A 24,339-nucleotide genomic window follows, 5' to 3' on the forward strand; every position below is an offset into this window, starting at 1 on the left:
ACATTTTATTCACATATCTAGACCGTTTTGCTTTTAACAGATACTTTAAATATAGCCGAATTCTTTTTGTGTTATAATTATATTCTGCTTGCGCATTATTCCCACACTGTGCCAGAGACAACACGACAACTTCCTATTGGTCCACGTTGGAATTTACCGTAAATCATCTCAAAGAAAGGTGGGTCACGAATACGATATTACAAAATATAAATGATAGGCCTTAATACAACTGTTAAGTAAGAAATATTACGCCATTGCAAACTATTTTAGACAGCGTCTCTTGAATTTCTCTGAGAAGTTAACGATAGAACACTAAAAAGGGAAAAATGTGGCAGTTATTAAGTGAAATTGCTCTTGCGTGAAATTACCGTATAAGCCGGATGTGAGGTGGCTCGCGAGGGGAGCAAGCCAAAGATAAACACGTAGCCAGTCGTCCAGGGGGCGAGGATATTAATCTTTTAAGGGAGAAAAAACTGCTAAATGCGTCCAAATGGAGTAGCGCAAGATAATTTAGAGATTTGAACAGGCAAGGAGACATCTGTGAATCTAACCAAAGTCTTCCGCTGAAATCGGGTAGGTAAGTAATGACAGCTGTAGTGTAACGTTACAAGCTAGCTCGCTAACGCTAGCTACAACCTGCTAACTAACCCAATTATCTATCTTTCACAGCAAATAAATGTATATATTTACCTTTTGACATGTATTCATGTAGATTTCTTGCTTAATTTTATCCCAAAAAAGCTTATTCTGATTCCCGAGACTTAACTTTTAACATATTAGCTTTGATGTTAGCTTAGAAAAAGCTGCCTCTTTCACCAGGAAGGTAGAAAATATAGGTGTTAACTTTTAATTGTAACGTAAAAATAAGATTATACATTGTTTATTGTGTTGCGTTAAATTTAGCAGAAGTGTAGATTAGGATGGGATGATGTAGTATCTTGCAATAGTGCACTTTACCGCTAACCATCTGTGCAGAAGGAAAATAAAATTAAGCGAGTAATAGTTTCAATTTGAATATTTTACCTGCTTTGATGGAAAGTACACTGTTACTCGGGTGTTTGGTCTAATTAAAGAAACACTTAATTCATTCACCTTATACTATCTCTTCATTTTATCATGCTGCATTAGTTGTAGGCTTTCAAACATAATTTATTTGAATAGAAGCTGTAACAAATTATCGTAAAAAAAATAGATTAACGCCCATTAATATGTTGTATCAATAATGTTTTTTAAGGGTTATCTGTTGTAAGCATTTACATCAGTTTTATCAGAGATATGAGACATGATACAAACTAACTGTGTTAAGTCTGGATGTGTGTTATTTTCTTTTTGAAAATGAAAGTTATATTGGATGAGAACTAGAATGAGGTTAATTGCCAACACTTTACAGGAGTTTCCCGAGGTGTGTCAGTGCTTAGAATAAACAGAAGACGTAGAAGAAAAGTGAAAGCAAGTCAATAATATTACTCAGGGCCCAAAACACTTTTTACGTGTTGCTGAAGCTAAACAAATATAATAGTCATTTTCTATTACCCTTATTTTTTGTATAATTAAGATACTATGCAGTTAAAACGACAGCCTAATATTGAAAATCTGACATAACTGAATTTTCAAATGATGTATTACAGATACTGAAGATACTGAACCAAGTAGTTTTTTTTATCTGATACTTTCATTGAATCTAACGTTGTTTTATTTTTCAATTTACGTGTCATAAACAGTCTGTGAATTCAGCTTAATCACTTTTGAACCAGACGAACACACCAACACACATGTAACACTCTAGTTCTGTAGAAGCAATATTTAAATATCACTAAATGCAACTAAAAATGATTTATTTTTGGATGTGAATTGTGCTGTCTCAATTATTTACTTTCCCACTGACGATGATGAATACTCAATAAAATGTGAATATAAATTGAAAATGTAAAGTTTAGAGTAAACATATTAATAATAAAAGGTGAAAAGGTGTGTTATGAAAAGAGCAGTGCTGTACAATTGTGATTGGAAGGATCAAAAATGTGCAAATGTCCTGGTCACCACCACCATTTCTTACTACTCTTAATTTGCATGTTGCTACTTGCTACGCTACACTAGTCAGGCTTTCACATGATGCAACAATCTTCTCCTTCATTTCTAGTGATGGGAGATTAAAGAAAACTTAACGACCGCGATCAGTGCACTCGAAAAAAAAATCCAGCTATTTGTCCACCTGTATTTGTTCTTTGTTTTTACTATCTCCTAAATGCAATCTCCAATGTCTAATCTTGATGTATTTTATGCCCTTTTTTAAAGCACTTTGAATGGCCTTGTGTCTTGTCTAATATAAATAAACTATCCTTGCCATCTGTCTCCCCTCCACAGTATCAGTAGCTGGCTCAATGATGGTGCGGTCGGCCTTGGTTACGGCCACCAGTATGGCGCTGACTGGTGCGGTGGTGGCTCATGCTTACCTGCTCAAACACCAGTTCTACCCAACGGTGGTCTACCTCACCAAGAGCAGCCCCAGCATGGCGGTAAGAGCGTCTGTCTGTCTGTCTGTCTGTCTGTCTGTCTGTCTGTCTGTCTGTCTGTCTGTCTGTCTGTCTGTCTGTCTGTCTGTCTGTCTGTCTATATGTCTGTCTGTCTGTGTGTCTATCTATCTATCTATCTATCTATCTATCTATCTATCTATCTATCTATCTATCTATCTATCTATCTATCTATCTATCTATCTATCTATCTATCTATCTATCTATCTATCTATCTATCTATCTATCTATCTATCTATCTATCTATCTATCTATCTAGCCATCCATCCATCCATCCATCCATCCATCCATCTATCTATCTATCATCTTTGTCTGTCTGTCTTAAGTGGATTTAAATTGGTTAGTTTCAAGAGACTTCAGGCAAAAATATATATTTTTTAACCATTGTTCATTTTTGAGATTTGACTAAACCATGTCTGTTTGCGTTCGTATATTTCCCCTATACAACCATCTTTAATGAACATTATCTCAACATTTTTTTCTTTCTTTACTCTGAACCAAAAATCTCAACTTCTAGAGCACTTACATCAACTAAACTTTCCATAATCATTCTTTGCACTATTCTGAAGGTTATCACACAACAGGATTTGTTCATATATTGTTAATTGCCTAAAAATATTTGACCCATATTAATATTTAGCTTCTGGTTTACAGGTGTTGTACATCCAGGCCTTTGTGTTGGTGTTTCTGCTCGGGAAGTTCATGAGGAAAGTTTTCTTTGGAACGCTGAGAGCTGCAGAAATGGAGGTTAGAGTTCGGTTTATATTCATGACCAAACTCAAAATAACACACATTCATATTTAAGGTGGAGTCAGTCATTCTTGGTCAAAATCATTGAATATCTCGTCACGATCCCTGTCCATACTGTTTGTGAAAAATCTCGAAAAATATCTGGTGTTATTCTTACACAGCCTAGGCTCAGTAAACTGGTAGCAAAGTGTACCTAAACAAAGGAGTCCCACCATGGCTAACAGCATGCCCGTTTAAAAAGCCTAGGCTGAGTATTACAATGTTTTACCGGCACACACAGTACAGACAGGTAGCAGATCGTGAGGAGGTATTCACTGATTTTGACGAAAAGCATTCTCCAGAATCACTCACTCCACCTTTTTTTAATTTCTTCTTCAGCCCAATTATTTACATTCATTCCCATATCTCTCCTCTGTCCCTTCAGCATCTGATCGAGCGTTCCTGGTACGCGGTGACAGAGACGTGTTTGGCGTTCACCGTGTTCAGAGACGATTTCTCCCCGCGGTTCGTTGCTCTCTTCACCCTCCTGCTCTTCCTCAAGTGTTTCCACTGGCTGGCAGAGGACCGGGTCGACTTTGTGAGTGACACACAAACACGCAAGCACACACACACACAACACACATACATGGAACTCACTCACTCACTCACTCACTCACTCACTCACTCACTCACTCACTCACTCACTCACTCACTCACTCACTCACTCACTCACTCACTCACTCACTCACTCACTCACTCACTCACTCACTCACTCACTCACTCACTCACTCACTCACTCACTCACCCACTCACTCACCCACAGACTTTGTGAGTGACGAGAGAGAAAGAAAATCTTAAAAATGAATCCTAAAGTGGACAGGGAGCCAGTGGAGTGAGGCTAAAACTGGGTTAATGTGTGCACAGTATATCTAGTCCCAGTTAGAAGTCGAGCTGCGGAATTTTGGACAAACTGTAACCGACAAAGAGATGAGTGCAACTTCCTAATCTTACTTGACGCACGCACGCACACACACACACACACACACACACACACACACACTCACACTCACACTCACACTCACACTCACACTCACACTCACACACACACACCCACACACACACATATCCACTGTTAACATATACAGCTGTGCATTGTTTTAAAGGCAGAAAGGAAACGTGTAGCAGATGGTGTGTGAGCGTTGCATTCCAGAGCTGAACAAACATTGTTATTTATTTGACATTTTTGCACCTGGTGATTCAGTCACAGATTAAGTGTGAACGCTGAACTTTGCAAAACTGCGAGTTTGAGCTGAAACTATTTGAGTGGAAAGGAAGCGTTAACAACCTGCTATTAGTTATAACAGTTTTATTTTATCCTATTATAGTGTCTTCGGTCATGAATGTTCTGCAAACAAACATATGTTTTAGTTAAAAGTTACATTTATTTTTTTTATTTAAAGCAAGACAAAAAAGTAAAAAGCACTTTTATGCTATTTAATATATGCAATGGTTAAAAAGTGTAAGAAAAAAAACATTCGGCCAAATGTAGAATGTGTTTTTGGACTTTCAAGAATGTTCATTTTGGTGCATCCCTATTTCAAATAACATGCCATTAATGTTGTTGTGTTTTTTTTCTATCAGATGGAGCGCAGTCCAAACATCTCCTGGGTTTTCCACATGAGAGTGTTGTGTAAGTTCCACGTCAGACGTCCCGTCTTTCTGTGTCGGCGTTTAGAACAAAATCTTTGACCTCAAGTCTCTCTGTCACTTTCTGTTCTATTGACTTTATGAAACTAGTCTTGATATGACGGCTGAAGGAAACTGATGCAAATCAGTGCTGTTTGCACACGAGGCCAGGTGCAACAATACTACACAATGGTTGACTTTAATAGACCATAACATAAGTGTTTTTAACACAAATTTGCCACACAATTATGTGAATATTGTTATGGTAAAGCCATAGAGAAATTTTAGATATTGGGCTACAAATGGATTGACTTAACCCATTGATGACTATGGCAATCTAGGATGCATGTCCTTAATGCCTGAGGGTTTTCTGAAAAAATAGTACGAATTGTCAAGTCTACCAAAACCTTAATATCTAAGCCTGTGTAGCACATAGAAACATGAAATAAAATACATTTAAAAGTTAAGGTTCACATGTTTTATTTAAACATGCTCCCTTAGCGCTTACAAACGAACAAATATTTCTAAAAATCGTCAAAATTAGATGAATTAAAAAATTATTAAATATTGTTAATAAATAGATGCAATGTGTTGTGTGATTTTCGTCAGTAGTCTATAGTAGACCTTGATTCTGCGCACCAAACACCACTAACTGTTCTGTCGCCGACATAGCTGGCGTATTTTTTTTATTATTATTTTAATTTTTAATTTTTTTGATTGACATGATTTTCGGCAAACCACACAACTTTTGGGTGGTCACGTGGTCTTAAAAAAATCAACAAAACCCACCTCATGTGTATTTGAACCAATGACAGTGCATTCAATGCTGGGAATGCCATGAAAATTAGATAAAGTAATAATGCTGCACGATGCAGCATCAGGCAGGAGAGCCAATGTGGCATCGCGCAGCAGCCGTCATCAATGGGTTAAAGGTGCTACGAGGAACTTTTAAATATTTCTGAAAATGTCTAATTTTTCCTCTGATCATAAATGACATGTAACAACAGCAAACGAAACCGTCAGTGCAAAGAATTATATTTTTATAACGTTTTTCTCAATGCCCTTGTCATGGGATACGCTCATCTAGGAACTACAGCTGGCGTGGTAAAAACGCTACCGCTTTTGTCCAAAGTTTTTTATTTATTTTTTCAAATAGAAGGTATAGATTCAGAGGGCGTCTTATGCTGTACACAGTGTAAAGCCATAAAATGAGGCTACACAAATAAAAACTGACCTGACTTAATAACAAACAGCCTACTGTATTTGAATGTAGAACAGCTGGTAGCTTTATCAGGTCACCATGGTGATTTCCAGTTTGATTTCCAACAGAATTATCTTGTATAAGCTCGACTTTGAGAAATGCGATTTTAGTCGGACTAACATGTTTACATTTAGTATTTTAAAAGTCCTGTTTCAATTGGACTGAAGCAATACATCGATTTTATTTTTCTGTAACAACATGTAAACGTTCTGAATGAAGAACATCTTTTTAAAAATTCTATGTTTTTTTCCTATGGATTATCAAAATAAAATCAGTTTTATTTGTATAGCCCAATATCACAAATAGACATTAGCCTCAGTGGGCTTTACATTCCATACAGTACGACACCCTGCCTTTAGACCCTTAGCTTGGCTGAGAAAAACCCCCCAGTAAAAACCCCTTTATCTGGATTAAAAAATTGAGAAACCTCAGGGACAGTTGACAGAGTAAGGGATCCCTCTCCCAGGACAGACATGCTGCAATAGATGTCGTTCGTAAGTAGAGGAAAATCACAAAGGGGTCGAATCATTGACCAGAAGTTTACATGGTAGTACTGAAGTAAAATATGAACAGTGAATCTTTGTAGCTTTGTTGTTTGGGCTCCAACACATCACAGACGTGTTAATAAACGTAGTTCTTTATCTCCTGTAGCTCTCATGGGACTACTGGCCGTCCTGGACTTCCTGTTTGTGAACCACGCTTGTCACAGCATCATCACCCGAGGAGCCTCCGTACAGCTAGTGTTTGGATTTGAGGTTTGTGTACATACAGTATATAAAAACTTTAATAAATAAAGACGCATTAGACTGTAGGGCTGCAACTAACGATTATTTTGATAATCGATTAATCTGTCGATTATTTTCTCGATTAATCGATTATTAACCGATTCGTGTTTTGGCCCGTAAAATGTCAGAAAATGGTAAAGAAAAATGATAAATTTTCCAAAGCCCATGTTGACGTCCTCAAATGTATTTTTATGTCCAAAACACAAAGATATTTCAGTTTACTGTCATAATAGGATTAAAGAAACCAGAAAATATTCACATATGAGAAGCTGAAATCAGAGAATTCGGATTTTTTTTATTAAAAAATTACTTGAAACGATTAATCGATTATCAAAATAGTTGGTGATTATTTTAATAATCGATTTGTCGATTAATCGTTGCAGCTCTATTAGACTGGTTGGAAATGGTAAAAGTATCTATGAAATTAATTGACGGTGCACATTACAGTCATTTCTATGGAATTTAAGCGTGATCACATAGTAACACATTACACTGAAGTAGGCTGCTTTTAAAACACTAATTTAAAGAGACCTCATCAATTGACTGTTAAATGTTTATTTGATGCCCTTGCATTACCTCACTGCCATGCATCCTGCAGCCTCTCTTTCACTCTCTTCCTAAACAAATGCAAAAGATCTTTTAGAAAAGCAGGTGTTGGTTTCTTAAAAATACTATTTCAGATATGAATGCAATCTATCATCTCTTACACACACTAAACAGTTGATCCATGTTTTCAGTGGTATAACTCTTCTCTGTGTTCCCCTCAGTACGCCATCCTGATGACAATGGTTCTAACGACCTTCATCAAGTACGTTCTTCACACAGTGGACCTGCAGAGTGAGAATCCCTGGGACAATAAAGCCGTCTATATGCTCTACACCGAGCTCTTCACAGGTACTGAGATCACATCATAGCTTTCTGCTTAGAGAATGTGTTTGTCTAAAGGTCCACTGCAACTCTCTGCTCCTTTTTAAAGGTGCAGTGTGTAGAGTTTATTGGCATTTTCAGAACAAACTTGGTAGAAATGGAATATAATAGTCATAAGTATGTTTTGATTTGAATAATTCTGAATACTTTTCAGTTTCTCCTCAAACTTGTAACCTTTAATTAGATTTATTTGCTTATTTTTATTGTCTTTTGGATTTAAAAAAAAAATAACTTTTAACAACTTATCTGCCTGTTCTCACTATTTGTTTTTAACATGTCTTGTGTTATGTGCAATTTTTCCCCCTATGTATTGTTATGCCCCTTGTAAAGCACTTTGAACTGCCTTGTTTCTGAATTGCCTTTGCTTTTTCCTTCCAGGTTTCATCAAAGTGCTGCTGTACATTGCCTTCATGACCATCATGATAAAGGTCCACACCTTCCCCCTGTTCGCCATCCGCCCCATGTATCTGGCCATGAGGTAAGCTGTGTGTGTGTGTGTGTGTGTGTGTGTGTGTGTGTGTGTGTGTGTGTGTGTGTGTGTGTGTGTGTGTGTGTGTGTGTGTGTGTGTGTGTGTGTGTGTGTGTGTGTGTGTGTGTGTGTGTGTGTGTGTGTGTGTGTGTGTGTGTGTGTGTGTGTGTGTGTGTGTGTGTGTGTTGGTCAGAAAATGTTTTATTTTGGTGTTACATTACTTCCCGACGTTAAAAGTCTAATAATAGGAGTTTGGTAATTTCCAAGTTTTGATGACTTAGATTACATTTTTTAGTCTTGCGATGTGTTAAATTGATTTTTTTAAGGCCTGTTCTGAGTTTGGCTGTGTTTTTGTTTTTCCTCTCAGGCAATTCAAGAAAGCTGTAACAGACGCGATAATGTCTCGGAGAGCCATTCGCAACATGAATACACTGTGAGTAATATGAAACACTAGCTGATGCAAACACATACCTTTATTACACACTGTACCTTTTTAATTTACATATCATTTCGTTGAGTGGGATTTTCATTTTCATTAAATGGCATGGATTATGGCCTCAATGCAAAGTTATGTCCATTCCCTGTTTACTGTTAATGTTATTGAGATTGTATTCAGGTGTAGTGGTTAGAGCGTCCCACGCAATAGAGGATTTTTTGTTTATTCGGTTTCATTGCCTGTAAGTTCCTCTATCAAGACAGTAATCAGTGATATTTTCAAGCAGACAGCAAGAGTATAACAATTTTTACACATTTTACTATTGTTAGTTTTTCTTGTCTGTTAGCTCCACTAGACAACACAAGTAGACACAAAGTTCAAGCCTGGATAAAAACCTCTGACCATTTCTCTGGCTATAATAACTCTTATATAATACTATGATACAGCTCCGGAAAAAATTAAGAGACCATGTATTGGAATATTTGGTAGAAATGTTGTCAGTAGTTTATATTATGAAACCAAAATGTTAATTGTACTCAAACATATGCCTATAAATAGTAAAACGAGAGACACTGAACATTTGGAGTGGTCTATTAATTGTTTCCGGAGCTGTATATATAATAATCTATTTCCCTGCCTGTGTTCAGATACCCTGATGCCACCCCTGAAGACCTGCTGGCCTCTGACAACGTGTGCATCATCTGCAGAGAGGAGATGGTCACCGGAGCAAAGAAACTGCCCTGCAATCACATCTTCCACTCCAGGTAAAAACTGGCAGCCTGACTCAGCAGGGAGGTATTATAGGCTTGATTAGCTCACAACGTCGCCCACTGTCTTTATGTGGCATCCAGCATTTGGAATGAGTCGGACACAAACAAAATTGGAACTTCAGAAGATATATTTGCAAAAACGTATTATTTACTTAATTATTTTAACATGTGCTATATCACGTATCAATGGTGTTAGATATATATATATTTTTTCATAGTTATAATCTTTACATTAAACAAAAAATCTGACTCGGAATTTGGATCAGTATGTGGATCGATGCGCGGATCTGTGGTGTTATTTTTGGGCATTTTTTCTTTCCAGGTCCGCTGCGAGGCCTGAACCTCTAGGGTGACGCTCTAACCACTGTTCCACGAGCTCCCCCACTATTGTTCTTTTATGTTGTGTTGATATTTCATTGCCCTGAAAAATGGCAAAAACAATTCTTAAAAAAAAAAAAAAAAAAAAAGTAAAGTAAAGGTTAAATGAAAATGAAATAATAATGTAGTGTTTATATTTCCTTGCCCTCCTGTCCCCCCTCAGCTGCCTGCGCTCCTGGTTCCAGAGGCAGCAGACTTGTCCTACGTGTCGTATGGACGTCCTGAGAGCGACTAACAACAACACCACACCAGCTCCGGCCCAACCCCAGGCCCCGGCTGCTGTTGCCCCCGCCAACAACGCAGCCGTCCCTCCTGTCAATGGTGAGAGTCTAAACTTCCCTGGGTTTCTTGAAAGGCCTAATATAAACCTAAGCTATTATTAAACCAGCATTAGGTCTACATAGAGATGACCCACGCCTACATTATTGGCAGTGCAGAATGTGTGTCATGCTGGCGACATCTTTCACCGTCAAAGAGTTTGAAACAACTTATGTAACACATTCCAACACCTGAGAGTGATATTTCACATGGGCACATTTACCTGTGTGGCGAGCAGTGGGATGAATATGACGGTGTATAAGGGCAACAATACGTGTAGAATTTTAAGTGACTATAACATCTTCAGATGGCTTAAAACAAATTCTGATGCAAAAATGGTGCATTCTCAAAGTTGCAAGGTTTTACCCATTGTGGCTTTGAGTTTTAAACTAGTACAGCAATATTGGTTCAATGGGGTAATAATATTGTACTTTCCTCCTCTCTCTCCTCTCCAGTGGCCCCCGGCATGCTGCCCGGCTTCCCCCCAGGACTGTTCCCGTTCTGGGGTCCGTTCCCCGCCGTGCCCCCCCCTCCTCCTCCAGGCGGAGCTCCAGGTGCTGCTGATGCTGCACAGGGCACAGAGGGCACACAGGCAGCAGGTAAGGATGATGTGTTGCATGACTTGCCTCAGCGCAGTAGCCCTATATCCCCACACGTCACGCCCATCTGCAATCCCATAGGATGATGTGGCTATGGTACTTTTGTCGATCTTTCAAAGTTGTAAAATGTAAAGAGCACAAATCTACTGTTGCACGCTGAACCAGCAAAACAAATGATGTCTGTTCCTCAGTTATTTATTTATTTAACCTTTATTTATACTCGAGATATCATTGAGGGGTGACCCACATTTACAATGATGTTGAGAAACAGAAACAAAAACATCAGTGTGATGCTTTGACGTGCGGACAGGGGCGCGCAGCACATCTTGCAAATGAGTGTGATTATCCAGGTACACATCAATACTGATAGCAGATGAGGCTGATAAATACCCGTTTGTCTACTGCAGAGTCATTCAACTTGCCGATTACACACATTTACACTACAGACACTTGTCAGATGTTAGCCGGGTTTTTAATTTTCTACTCTGGAAAGTTTTCCATCTAGTAACAGTGATGTGCTTCTGTGTGTTTGTTCATCAGGTTCCAGTCAGCCGTCCTCGTCTACAGACTCTGCTGGCGCAGCAGCCGCTGGTCCTGGGGCAGCGATGCCCGGTTTCCCCTTCACATTCCCCCCTCCGCCCTTCCCCACTGCTCCCTGGCTGCCCATGCCTCCACCACCTCCATTCGGTTAGTATACACTTAAATGATACACTTAAACTACTTATGTTGTTTGGTATGGCCGTGCAAGACTAGTACACACCATGCCAGAATCATATGCAACCATGTGCTTAGTGGCAAAACTTGATATTACAAGATATTGCCTGTCTATTAACTAGCTTCTTGTCCTTGAAGGCCACCGTAGCTTCTTTAAGTTATCCGAAACTGATCCCTTGGCCCAGACGTTGATCCTGCAAATTTTCTGGATATCAATCGAAGGCTCATAATTTTTTTATTCTTTTTATGAAATAAATAGGATGCCATTTTTTGATATAGCGTCCTTCTTATGCTACGTCTTGGCGCTCTGTGCTGCTGGTTATAATGAAAACAGGTCTGGTGACTGGTCTCTGTTATACAAAGATGACGACTGTTGCTAGGCAGAGTTGAAAGAAGTGAGCTCAGGGTTAACCTCTTCCACTTCTGACGAGATGTGTCTGTCACTCTTATATGAGAATATAAATAAAAACAAATGTGCAATTTGAGATAAATGTGGATGAGTCATGTAGGTCAGGAGATAATATATTTTTATTACTTCTTATTGTCTGCCTTTTGTTTAAGGAAGTTTTGAGCATTACTATAGCAACAAACTGTCCTGCCACGCTGTGTGAAAGTCCCTGTCATTTCCCACTACATGTGCAACACTTTCTCTTCTGTTAAAATGCATTATTTCTGTTAACAGGTAATGTGTTCATTTAGTGCAGAAGTGTAGTCACAGTAACATTTAAGTGGAATGGTTATTCTGGACAAAATGCCAGTGAAAGTAAACATTTGAACAGTGTGGTATTAGTACTTTTTACTCTACATTAAAGCATCTTAATATTGCTCCAGTTTGTGTTAACACCCCTCTCTCCGCTACAGTGTCTTCTTATTGCTGTTTACCGGTGTCGAGATGTGTTTTTAAATGTGAAGCTTTTATGTTTTTATGCTGCCTTCTTGGCCAGGACTCCCTTGAAAAAGAGATTTTTAATCCAAACAGGAATATTCCTGGTTAAATGAAGGTTAATACATTTTAGAAATGTTGAGGATTGACAGAAAATGTATCTGCAAACTGTTTTGATCATTTGTTTGTGTAAAAACATTTCTGATTTGTGTTACTAAATAATACCCACCCTTTCTTTCTTAAAGTGTCCTCCATGCCCGCTCCCTGTCCCACTGACAGACATTTCTCACTATTTCAGATTTTTTTTACAAACCAATCCAACAATCAATCTTTTGATGGAGAAAAGAATAAGCAGATTAAATTCAATTTTAATATTTTGAGGTGCTCTGGTGGCGTAGTGGGTTGACAAAAAAAATAAAAAAATAAATTAAAAGAGTGTAGTATTAGTACCGTTACTTCAGTGAATGACCTATGTACTAATCTGGTATGTATTAACCCCTCTTCTCTCCCCCCCTAGTGTCCTCCATGCCCCCTCCCCCTCCCTCCCTGTCCCGTCTGTCAGAGGATGAGTTGAGGGAGATGGAGGCCGAGGGCCGGCGAGGGCTGGAGGCGCGGCTTCAGTGTCTGCAGAACATCCACACTCTGCTGGACGCCGCCATGCTGAACATACACCACTACCTCAGCACTGTGGCTACGCTCAGGTGACTGGGACCGCACTAGCTAATGTCACTTAATCTAGAACTTTGGTTGAATAATAGAATCAGAATCACTTTTATTACATGTTATTGTACAGTACACAAGAGTAAAATTCTGAGGCTTGGTTCCTCAACATTCACAATATTGTAGGTTATATATTTGGTTGATTAATAAGGGATTCTCCGATCAATCAGCCAACGATTTTAAATTGGATGGTTTTCACTCTAAATTACTTGATCGGCAAATTGGCCAATCACAAAGGCCAATGTTTTAATAATTACTCATGTATTTTTGGCTGGACCGCAGAAGTGAGGCAAGCACAAGTTAAATTAACAAGTTAATGTGTTTTTTTTTAGTTAGTAGCACTGAGTAAACATTAAAATCAGTATCGATATTGGATGATCCTGAGGTTAGAAAAAAATTGGATTGGTATCGGCCCAAAAATCAAGATTTATTATTTAAAAGTGTTTGGCTTCAGGTATTGTTACACTAATGTTTTAATTCTTCTCTGTCCCTCTGCTCTGCTCACCTTCACAGTCCCCCCCGAACCGAGGGAACGTCTGGTGAAGCCAGCGGGACAAACCTCTCTGCTGCTGCTTCCTCCTCCTCTGCTACAGCAGCAGCAGCAGCCGCTAGCAGCAGCAGCACAGACAGTCTGGAGAAAGACTTCACTAGCTGTAAGTTAACTAGTGTATTGGCAAGCCCATTAGTCCTTGTTGTTGCGTTTGCTAACAATAAAAAAAAAAAAAAAAAAAAAATCGGATGAAGTACCATATATGGCTTTGCACTGATGGTTTCATTTGCTGTTACATGTAATGTATGATCATCAGACGGAAAATGAGACTGTTTCAGAATTATTTAAAAGTTCCTCGTAACACCTTTTTAATATAAAAAAATAAATAAAACCTATGGACGCTAATTCAGTAATTCTCTCTGTTTCCTAGCTGAGGTGGAAGGAGCTACCGTCTCCTCCCAAGCGGCCGACTCCACCTCCACGGCCTCGGAGAGAAAAGAATCAGAATCTACCCATGATGCAGCAGCAGGAGGAGAAGACGCAGACGATGATGATGAGGAGATTGTGTTGCTAGGCGACGGGGAGAGCGGAGAACCCAACGCGGCCGAGCTGCGGCGCAGACGGCTCCGTGCGCTGGAGGAACCCACGACGTCATCGCCAGACAACTGAGAACTCCCCATCGTACCATGTGACTCGGGATAAACACTGTCTAAACCAATGAAAAAACCCCCATTCGTTATGACCAGGGACTAATCGAACTGCTTTAGACCAATGAGAAAGCAGGAGCTGAAAAATCCATCGATCGTTGTTGCTTCTACGGTTCCCTCATCGTGTCTCTCTCTTCTTCTTCGTGGCTTTGGCCTTCCACGGAGGTGAAAAAAAGGTGGTTTACGGACTGCGGAATGTTTGTGTTGCGTTGTTGTTGGACTGAACTACTGGCTACCGTGGAGACGCAATGATCTTAATCTCGCTTATCTGGGACTTGTTTCTGTGTCAGAAAAAGCAATAGCTTAAGGACTATTAAAAAGGTTTAAGGAGTAAGTCAGTGATTCTGGAGAATGCTTGTTGTCAAAATCACTTTTTCAAATATCTCCTCATGATCCGCTTCATGTTCATGTAGTGTGTGTGCGATGAAAAAAATATATAACACATCCTAGGCTCTGTAAACTGGTATGATAACAAAGGGTATGTTAACAGCACAAACAGGTCGCAGAAAATGAGGAGATATTCTCTTATTTTTTGACAACAAGCATTCTCCAGAATTGTTGGTTTGACTCTACCTTTGACATTTTTTTTTTTTTTTTTTTCACAAGCGTTCCCCCAACCTTTACAGGATGACTGCTGCAATAAGAGTTAGTGTTTCAGGTGTTTGTGAGTTTAATCAGGTGGAAGGTGGAATTCAATGTAACAGAGACGGTGTTTTTGCATTTGTGTTTTAGTAGTTTAACTGTCGGTGAGGTCTTTGCCTGCACGTTGATTTTTGATTTTTCTGGAGAGAACGCTTGTTGTCAAAATCAGTGAATATCTTCTCGCAATCTGCTGATCTGTCTGTTATGTGTGTGTGTGCTCTGAAAAAAATACACAGCCTAGGCTCTGTAAACAGGCATTTTGCTAGCTATGGTGTACAGCCTCTTTGTTTACATCCATACCCATTAACAGAGGAGACACTGTATAAAAACTTCTTTTTTTTTTCAGCTCACACAGTACGTACAGGTAGCAGATCGTGAGGAGATATTCACTCACACCTTTTTAAATTCAGCTTTTCCTCAGTATGAATATCGGTCCCCATTCACCAACATGTTACACAGCCGCCTCTGGATTAAACTGTAAAAATCCAGTTTGATTCAAATCAAGGGAAAGTTGATCAACTGATACGGCTAATCTTTTTCTCTTAAAACATTCATCGACTCCTCTGTTGCCGCCGGTGACGTTGTAACATACGGATTTATTTGAATGTGTACATACTGTATAAAGAGTTTTAATAGGATGATCTGTACAGAAGGCAGAATAAACTGTTCAACTGAAACGGTAGAGGCAGCAGCAGTGTTTGTTTGTATGTTTGAAAACTGATGCCATAGAGTTGGGTCTGTTTTAATTAAAGGAAAAATTACAACTATTGATTCAAAATTCAAATTTTTTTCCGAGTGAAAAACTGGATTTTTGCTTTATTTTAATACCAGTTTGTATTCCTTACGAGTGACCCATCAAACAAATGTATGTATAATTAAAAAGTTCATACAAAAAATTATACAGATTAAAAAAAACTTTAAAATAGGTAAATAGATAATAACTAGCTTCGGTATTTCAGAAATAATATAATGGAACATTAATACAATTTGACCTGATTATCACAAATGGATAAAAACGTGATTTTAAAAATCTTAAACCTTCTAGCATACCTTGATAAAATGGTTGACACCAATTAAATTCACATAAAATACAGACAGCACTTTTTCCTTCAAACATTTTCTGCTTAGCAACACACTGAATGCTCAATCTCATTGGATGTTTTTATTGGTTTAGGTCAGGTGGTGTTTACATGGTAACTGTCAGTCATGTGAGAGTCAAAAACCACAGATGAGTCACCTGAAGTTTAGTGAAAACATTAAAGGAGAAAAACATTTTGATTTTCTGTTGCTACAATTACAAAGATAGTTAGACCGCTGTTATAAAATAAGTTAAACTCAGTTCTAGATAATATTATACAGAATGTTGAAATCAACTTCGAAAGTTAAAAATTATGAATTAAGACATAGAATCAAAAGCAAAATAATGGCAGACGCTTAAAGGAAACTTACAACAAAAAATTACATTCCAGCGATGTGGATTTACCCTAAGAAAACCTGCTGATGTGGAATTATATATTAAAGGAATTCAAATATATTATTGGTCTTAAAGGTACAGTACACAAAATTCCCAAAAATAGACATTTGATCATTTGTGTCTTAGTCAAATCTCCTGTATACTTGAAACAGTGTAAGGGAGAAACAACCCGTCTTATATACACACAACTACAAATTAGTATCACCACATGCTGTAAGCTTATTCGCTGCATTGCATCATTTGAATTAATGTATTAAGGAATGTTAACGAAGCTAAATGTGCCATTTTTTTTTAGGAATAGTAAAAGCTAGTTAAATAGTTTTTTTATCAGCAATGTGACAAAGACGACTTATCTGAAACAATCTTTTTTTAACCCAGTTTAACCTTAAAAAGGAATTCACTGAGTTTTGGTCGGAGTTCAAGTCGACATGGCTTTTCCCATCACGTTTTGTTCCCTTTTAAGTTATAAGAAAAGATTCAAATAAATAATCTGTTCAAGAAACTACAAGGTGCATAGTCACTGTATGGTGGTGACTTCCTGAGGTTTTTAGTGCAAAAACTGCAGCGAGAGAAAGAGGGGGGGGGGGGGGGGAGGGGTTAACTTCTGTCCTGGCACCTTTAAAGGTGGAGTCAGTGATTCTGGAGAACGCTTGTTGTCAATATCACTTTTTGTCAAATCTGGCATACAATGGGCCCCTTTATTTCCATACCCTTTGTGTACATACTAGTTTACCAAGCCTATGATGTGTATTAAATTCAGCTTTTCTTTTCAGCGCACACACAGTACGGTCATGGGGAGATATTCACTGATTTTGACACCAAAAATAAAGTGATTTTGACAACAAGTGTTCTCCAAAATCACTGACTCCACCTTGAAGATGAAGCCAGGTTATATGGGACACTACAAAGCCCCTGATTGTGCCTAAGGAGTCCCGGGTCGGCCCTATATACAGTCTATGGGCCCAGGTGTATGGGGTTCATGTCCATTAGATGAGCTCAGGTTTGGGGTGTGGAGTAGAGCGAGTGGTGTTGGAGGTTCTGGTCGGTTGGGTCTCTGGTGAACAGAAGAGGAGCCGTTTCTGAGCCGTACCAACTGAAACAAAGGAGAGGTGAACACATGAATTGGTCGGCCAGTTTAGTTTCATCACTGTTTTGTTTGGTTTTGTTTTTACAACTTACAGACAATAGAATTAAGCAAGAGTTAGATAAACAATAAATACAATATTAAATGAATGCTTTTCTAGCTTTGAAATAACATTATAAACTATTTATCCAATAGTCAAGAAGAGGGAAATACTTTGCAATAGTTAATCTATTAATTGGTTCATCATAATGAGTGTAACATGGTTGTAATTTTGGGAAGACTGTGGCTCAGGTGGTAGAGTGGGTCGGCCAATGATCGAAGGGTTGGCGGTTAGATATCCCCCCTGCCACTTGTGTCATGGTTGTTGTGTCCTTGGGCAAAGACACTACACCCACCTTGCCTCGTGTGAATGTCGATAGTTTAGCCTGCTATCGGTGTATGAATGTGTGTGTGAATGGCAACTTGTAAATGGGAACAGGTCTCCCTTGAAAAAGAGTCTCCGGTCTCAATGGGATTTACCTGTATCGATAAAATAATAAAAAGTAATGAGCGTGTACCCTGAGGTGATGTGTGAGCTGCGCGCCCATGGAAGAGGAGCGTCGTCATCGCTGCCTTGAGGATCATCAAAGAAATACGGACGAGGAAGGACGCGGTTGTTGACGGCCATGCTGCTAGACTGGGAGGAGCACAGGGGAAACAAAGGTACAAATGACTTTCTGTTTCATATTTCATTACTATATTTCTTCTAATTGTTTAACTTTTTTTATACTTTATTTTTCACAATGTGACATATGTCCAAGTACTGCATTTAGAGATTGTACATACAGTACATACAAAGTCTAACAATAAGGCAAGAAAAACAAATAAGAACCAACCGAATTATAACAAAGCACAACCAGACAAAGCAAGAAGTAAAATAAAAAAATTGTTTGACATTTAGCCTGTTTTCAGTTAAATATAGTAACTACCTCCTGATTAGGCCGGCGCACTCTGAAGATGAGGATGAGCAGACCGGTTGGCAGCAGCTCCCAGATGAAGAGGATTGTCCCAAAGGCCACGTAGCCCCGGTCACCCAGGTCACTACGCAGGTCCGCCTACACACAACAGCACAGGGTTAGCTGGTGGTGCAATGGCATTAACATTCTACGTTCTATTCAATCGCTTTTAAATGTTTTATTTCTATTCAAACGCTTTACTAATGTGTAATATGTATTTTAATCTTGCCCCTGTAGAGCACTGTGAATGGCCTTGTGTCTGAATTGTGCTATATAAATAAACTTGCCTTGCCTTGCCTTACATTATTGTGACGCTATGAGTTAGGCTGGGCGAAATGACAAAAAGTATAAACAAGAAAATGTTTTCTATATCGATATTGATATTTAACACGATATATAATGTGACAGCGCTGAAACCTAAAGAAACTAGAGGGTTCATTAGTTAAACTACAATATAATTTATTTACAGGTTGTGATAAAAGAATATTGAATCACATATTAACGTAAACATTTAACCAAACATTACAAGTTAGCTTGCCTAAGAATTTATTGAGAATAATGTAAATAAAACTAAAAGCTGTGACTACTATGTGGTTTGGATATCCTAAAAGTCTGTTGCGTTTATTTTTGTGTAATAGGGTGTTAGGTAGGCATATCCACATCAAGTATTAATGTGCAAAGTTTATCAGCGTTATCGACATCAATTTTATTGCAATCCACTATCGAGGTTGTTTAATCACCCAGCCCAGAGTTATGAAAGCACTGACCACCATTACAAACAGCAGCCAGGCATAACAGTGTGTTAAGAATTCTTCTGCTCTTCATTTCTGCTAAGTGTCTTTGTACTTTTACTATTTTGTAAATGATTCCAAATGCAGGAATGGAACTTGAAACATTGTTTGAACTGCAATTGTACTGTAATTTGAGCATCTGTTAATAAAAACAAATCTTTAAAAAAAAAAAAAAAAAAAAAAAAAAAAAAAAGGGGAATTCTTCAGCTCAAACATGACATCATACCTGGTCAGAGACGTTGTACCAGTCAAAGTTGAAGGACTCGACCCTCCGGCTCTGGGACAGGAAGAGCACCGTCAGGTTGTAACAGGCGCGACTCACAAACAACAGGATCACAGTCGCTCCCAGAGCCGCTGTACGCCACACGGTGGTCCCCTGGTCGGGTAAAAAATATGGTAACGTTAGTCTGGGGTTACATACAGGGGAGAGACAGAAGTGGCGTATGTTAAAAGGTGCAACGCGGTGACCTAAATAAAGCTAGGAAAAGCATGGTGAAATTTTGCACATTTATCCAAACATTTCTGAAAAAATTGTATTTTCAAAAAAGATGTAAGTAAATCAAACTGGCAAAGTTTCATGATGATATCTGTAGTTAAAAATTGTACCCTATTCACCTGCAGTTTCTCCCCTTAAATACATTATTTCATGTATCATTCAATGTTAAAATCCCTAGTACTGCTAGACACTTAGCCCACCTTGCTGATGAGGTAAGGGCTGGTGGACCGCGAGTGTCTGACCAACAAAAAAAAACAGAGTACCGGTCCGGACATGTAAAAAATGTGGATTTAATCATTTTGTGGAGGTTTAAATTGCTGGGATCAAATTGGCCCCGTGGATAACCAATGTTAGTAAATTAACAGGAGGGTTAAATAACCATTTCCATGTATCTCTCCATGTAGATTGTTATTAAGTTGTGGTGGTAATGTATGTACATGCACTATGCAAAAGAAAAAAAAGTACAATTCCTAGCACATTTTAGACACTTAGCCCACCTTGCTGATGAGGTAGGGGCTGGTGGAGCGTGAGTGTCTAGTGAGCAGCAGCAGCAGAGCGGACAGTATCACTGCATCCAGAATAAACAGCAAGTCGTTGACCAGAACTCTGAGCAGAACCAGGTTCCAGGTCCAGTCCCCTCCAGACCCTCCTCCGGCCTCCCTGTCCTCCAGAGCTGCACACACTGCATTCACACTGAGAAACACCAGGCTCAAGGCTCCATACATACAGCGGGCCAGCCATCTAGAGGGAGACAAGGCAAGGCAAGTTTATTTATATAGCACAATTCAGACACAAGGCCATTAAAAGTGCTTTACAGGGGCATGAAACACATCAAGATTAAAATACATTGAGTATAGAATAGACATTAGAAAAGCGAATGATAAATATGAATAGAAATAAAACATTTAAATAAAATAATAATTACTGGTTAAAAGGGGAACAGAAAAGTCTTCAGACTTAAAGACAGGGTGAGGGATGGGTTAGCAGGATTCATCAAGATCAAACCATGTTTTAAGTCTGGCTTTTATGTAGTATATCATTATTACAAATATGTTATGGTTTATAGTTACTGTATTCATTAGTTTATATCTCTATATTTGTATTGTTGTTAGTATTTGAATATTCTCGTCACTCTGGTTACATTTATCTTCCTTGTATCATTTCAATGCTTAGAAAACATTGGTTGGTCTATTTCTGCATCCATTTTTTCTAACTTCCTCAGTTGTAATCAATGTGAAGCACTTTGAATTACATATGCTTGGTTTGAAACGTGCGTTATATGTATCCATTTTGATTGATTGAAATGAGTTGTCTTTACTGTGGAGTGAAACTTACAGTCCTCTGTCCACGTCTGAGTCGTAGATCTCTCTCACTTTCAGCAACACCTGTGGCACATGACGGAAAGAAGTAAACAGAAAAATGATTTAGAATGAAACTGAAAGCAAAAGTTTATTAATGTGTTTGAACCAGATTGGACCCAAAATGTTTGTAGTTTCAGTAGTTGCTACACAAAAAGATGGCAAAAAGTAATTGAACTACTTGGCAAATATGAATGTAGTTGAACTACCAGAAAGCTACTGTAAAATGTAGTAGATCTACTCCCTAACACTGATCATGACATGGAGTGTTTTAATCACCCTGGTTGATGCAGATTGAATCGTTAAAAAAATAAAAATAATAATAATTTCTTTCTTTTTTCAAAGATATTTTTTGGGCATTTTGTTTTTTATGCTTTATTGATAGTGCAGATGAGTGAAATGGGGCAGAGAGGGGAGTGACATGCAGAGAACGACCGCGGGCGGGAATCGAACCCGGGTCTGCTGCTGGGCCCGGCCCGGGGGCGGGGGGGGGGGGGGGGGGAGAGACGCCCTACCAACTGAGCTAAAGGCGCCCCAATAATAATCATTTCTGTCATTATTAATTTCCCGTCCTCCTCCATTCTCATACCTGAGTGAAATAGAGGTTGATGAGGCTGAGAGTGAAGAACTGCAGACAGACAGGCGCGCAGTAGAGCAGCCAGTAGACGACCACGGGCAGGTGGTTTGCCTCCAGCGCGTTACGGAAGTAGAAGCTGAACAGAGTGGTGCGCAGAGCAGCCCAGAGCAGGCACAGGAACAGAAACACACTCTGGTAGCTCCATCGTTTATGTCTGTAAGAGGTAAGGAAATGTATCTGTGTAGCATAATTCATACACTCATGCAATTGAACGTCCTTTACAGAGTGAAAAAAAATGACAAAACCGAAAGCTATTTTAATTTTACTCAAATTAAAAATGTACAAAAAATATTAAACATATTAAAGGTGAAGTTAGCAATTCTGGAGATCGCTTGTTGTCAAAATCAGTGAATATCTCCTTAGTATCCACTACCTGTTTTACTGTGTGTGCGCTGGAAAAAAAAACAGTGTTCACTTCATACACAGTCTAGGCTAGTAAAGTGGCATGTTTTGTTTTGTCTTGTTTATATACAGGTTTAGAGAACCTAAGCTGTGTATTAACCCCAGCTTTTTTTAAATTGTACGGACAGGTAGAAGACTGTGAGGAGATATTCACTGATTTTGACAAGGTTGTTCTCGAGGATCCCTGACTCCACCTTAAAAGTAAGAAAAATAAATAAATAAATAAAGCTTGTACCTGTATAGATAGAGGAGCCACAGCTGTATGTAAACCACTAGGAACAGCCCGGCGTACAGAGAGGTGTAGAGGATGGTGAAGCCCAGCTGGACCGAGGGAGCGACGGCCGGGCGTAGGGGGAAAGGGGGAGGCAAAGTGGGGGTAGAGTTAGAGGGAGGGGGGGCCGTCACTGGAGCTTCCATTGGAGAACTGACCAGACTTATAAACTGTCCATAATCAGAGAGAGAGGGGGGTGAACCTTCCACGTCTGAAGGGTTTCACATGGGAGGGAGGTCACCTAAAGGCAGGGATGATAAAACATGGCGTAAGATATCGGCAACTTTTAGGGAAAATATAGATTTGTATAATACTAACATGGATCATAAGAAAATATACTGTTTAGCCTAAAGGAGGGACAAAGTCAATTGGTCAATCAACCTTTATTTATTGTAGCAGACAATTATAATGATGTAATAACGGCCGGTAATGTAATCAGTTTTCAGTGTTTAATGTTATAAAAGCTGATAATGTTGTAACTTGCCAAAAACATCATAACATTTCTGAACCAAAAGCTTAAATATTTTTACCCCCCCCCCTGTCTGTCTCTTTATTTGTCTTTGTCTACTTGCTTATTTTATTTATTTACTTATTGTATGTAGGGCAAATATATATTTTGATAATACTAAAATGGTTTGATGATATGACAATATATTGCTTACTGTGAAAACATAGCATTTGGTGAGCAATGTTTTTTTTTGAAAAAAAATGTTATCCAAATGTTCCATCAATATCATAAATTAAACATTTTCTGTACAAGCCAAAAAAGAAACTGAAAAAAAGGTCATATTTTGTGATATAAATTGGCATTATCAAATTACTTTGAGAAATATTGCCAGATCAAAAAATATTTATTTTGATCAAATCTGCAATGTCATTGAGCGCGTTCCTCTATTGATACGTAGTGTGGGTTTAGATCTGGAAAGTCCCATAACAAGTCTGACAGTGACTTTCATTTTCAGATGCATCCTTAATTAAGCATTTCAGAAAATATTTATTCACCATTGAAGACAATGCAACACAATAGTGATATGATTAATAATGAGGAAATATGTCATGCTATGTGTACGCTTTCCCCAGCTGTGTAACTCTTTACATTCATTTAAACTTTAAAAGGCAGTGACCTAGTTAGATTAGAAATACAGCTGTCACATTATAGGCTAGTGGCTGCCTTCGATAGATAGATAGATAGATAGATAGATAGATAGATAGATAGATAGATAGATAGATAGATAGATAGATAGATAGATAGATAGATAGATAGATAGATAGATAGATAGATAGATAGATAGATAGATAGGAAATCGTATTGTTGAAGTAGCAGACATGTAAAACAATAACAATTACTTGAATAAACTACAGCATAAACAAACATTGATAGTATTTAACTATTTATTGTATAGCCTATATGCACATATTGTCCTGTACAGTTTGAATGGCTCTAGGTACATTTTAGTGACCTTTGAAACTCATTAACCAGCCGTCATATGTCTTTACCTTGGTCTGTGGAACGTAAACAACCAGTCGTGATGCGTTCAGGTGTCCCAACAACGGCTAAGCTAACTGAAAATAACTTTACTACCTAGAGTAATCTATTCCGTGCCGTCGCTCAGTTACGCTTTACTCCCTCACATAAAAAGACAAAACATGTTTAAGCTGTAAGTAATCATGTAGTTGTAATAATAGGCGTTATTGCCAAATGAAAACCAGGCTCCTAATAGATGTTTTAGTGCGCAGCTGGTCGATGGTAATCCCTTATTTCCGGATCTTGTGCCCTGCGTACCTT

General features: G+C 38.6%; 2 protein-coding genes across 3 annotated transcripts; one reads left to right on the top strand and one right to left on the bottom strand.

Moving 5' to 3' along the window:
* The first annotated feature begins 411 nt into the window (after nt 1–411).
* On the top strand, nt 412–15,801 carry syvn1 (synovial apoptosis inhibitor 1, synoviolin). Of its 2 annotated transcripts, none has more exons than XM_080035085.1 (16): nt 412–577; nt 2,365–2,516; nt 3,186–3,278; nt 3,706–3,858; nt 4,902–4,950; nt 6,859–6,962; nt 7,760–7,886; nt 8,298–8,397; nt 8,756–8,821; nt 9,472–9,588; nt 10,136–10,293; nt 10,746–10,889; nt 11,430–11,576; nt 13,004–13,187; nt 13,720–13,859; nt 14,127–15,801. In XM_080035085.1, the coding sequence occupies exons 2-16, from the start codon at nt 2,382–2,384 to the stop codon at nt 14,363–14,365; spliced, it is 1,956 nt and encodes a 651-aa protein (XP_079891211.1). In that variant the 5' UTR covers nt 412–577; nt 2,365–2,381; the 3' UTR covers nt 14,366–15,801. The 2 variants fall into 2 exon arrangements, with proteins under 2 accessions (XP_079891211.1, XP_079891212.1); XM_080035086.1 differs by having other exon boundaries at nt 412–573.
* A 327-nt stretch (nt 15,802–16,128) lies between these two features.
* gpr137 (G protein-coupled receptor 137) lies at nt 16,129–24,273 on the bottom strand. The gene is made up of 9 exons (XM_080035959.1): nt 24,051–24,273; nt 22,518–22,794; nt 21,833–22,034; nt 21,221–21,270; nt 20,383–20,626; nt 19,616–19,765; nt 18,572–18,697; nt 18,161–18,279; nt 16,129–17,612 (listed from the first exon to the last, which is right to left on the bottom strand). The coding sequence occupies exons 2-9, from the start codon at nt 22,697–22,699 to the stop codon at nt 17,516–17,518; spliced, it is 1,170 nt and encodes a 389-aa protein (XP_079892085.1). The 5' UTR covers nt 22,700–22,794; nt 24,051–24,273; the 3' UTR covers nt 16,129–17,515.
* Between the last annotated feature and the right edge of the window lie 66 nt (nt 24,274–24,339).

This window comes from Ammodytes marinus, assembly GCF_949987685.1.
Source record: "Ammodytes marinus genome assembly, chromosome: 10".
In the NCBI taxonomy this organism is placed as follows: domain Eukaryota; kingdom Metazoa; phylum Chordata; class Actinopteri; order Uranoscopiformes; family Ammodytidae; genus Ammodytes; species Ammodytes marinus.

Bases quoted from the DNA above. Each gene is read 5' to 3' on its own strand.
- syvn1 (XM_080035085.1), top strand. From the start codon at position 2,382: ATGATGGTGCGGTCGGCCTTGGTTACGGCCACCAGTATGGCGCTGACT. The intron at 4,951-6,858 runs GTAAGTTCCACG...TATCTCCTGTAG, and splicing joins TTTCCACATGAGAGTGTTGT to CTCTCATGGGACTACTGGCC. The intron at 9,589-10,135 runs GTAAAAACTGGC...GTCCCCCCTCAG, and splicing joins AATCACATCTTCCACTCCAG to CTGCCTGCGCTCCTGGTTCC.
- gpr137 (XM_080035959.1), bottom strand. From the start codon at position 22,699: ATGGAAGCTCCAGTGACGGCCCCCCCTCCCTCTAACTCTACCCCCACT. The intron at 20,627-21,220 runs GTAAGTTTCACT...GTCTCCCTCTAG, and splicing joins TCAGACGTGGACAGAGGACT to ATGGCTGGCCCGCTGTATGT. The intron at 18,280-18,571 runs GTAGTTACTATA...TGCTCCTCCCAG, and splicing joins TGCGCCGGCCTAATCAGGAG to TCTAGCAGCATGGCCGTCAA.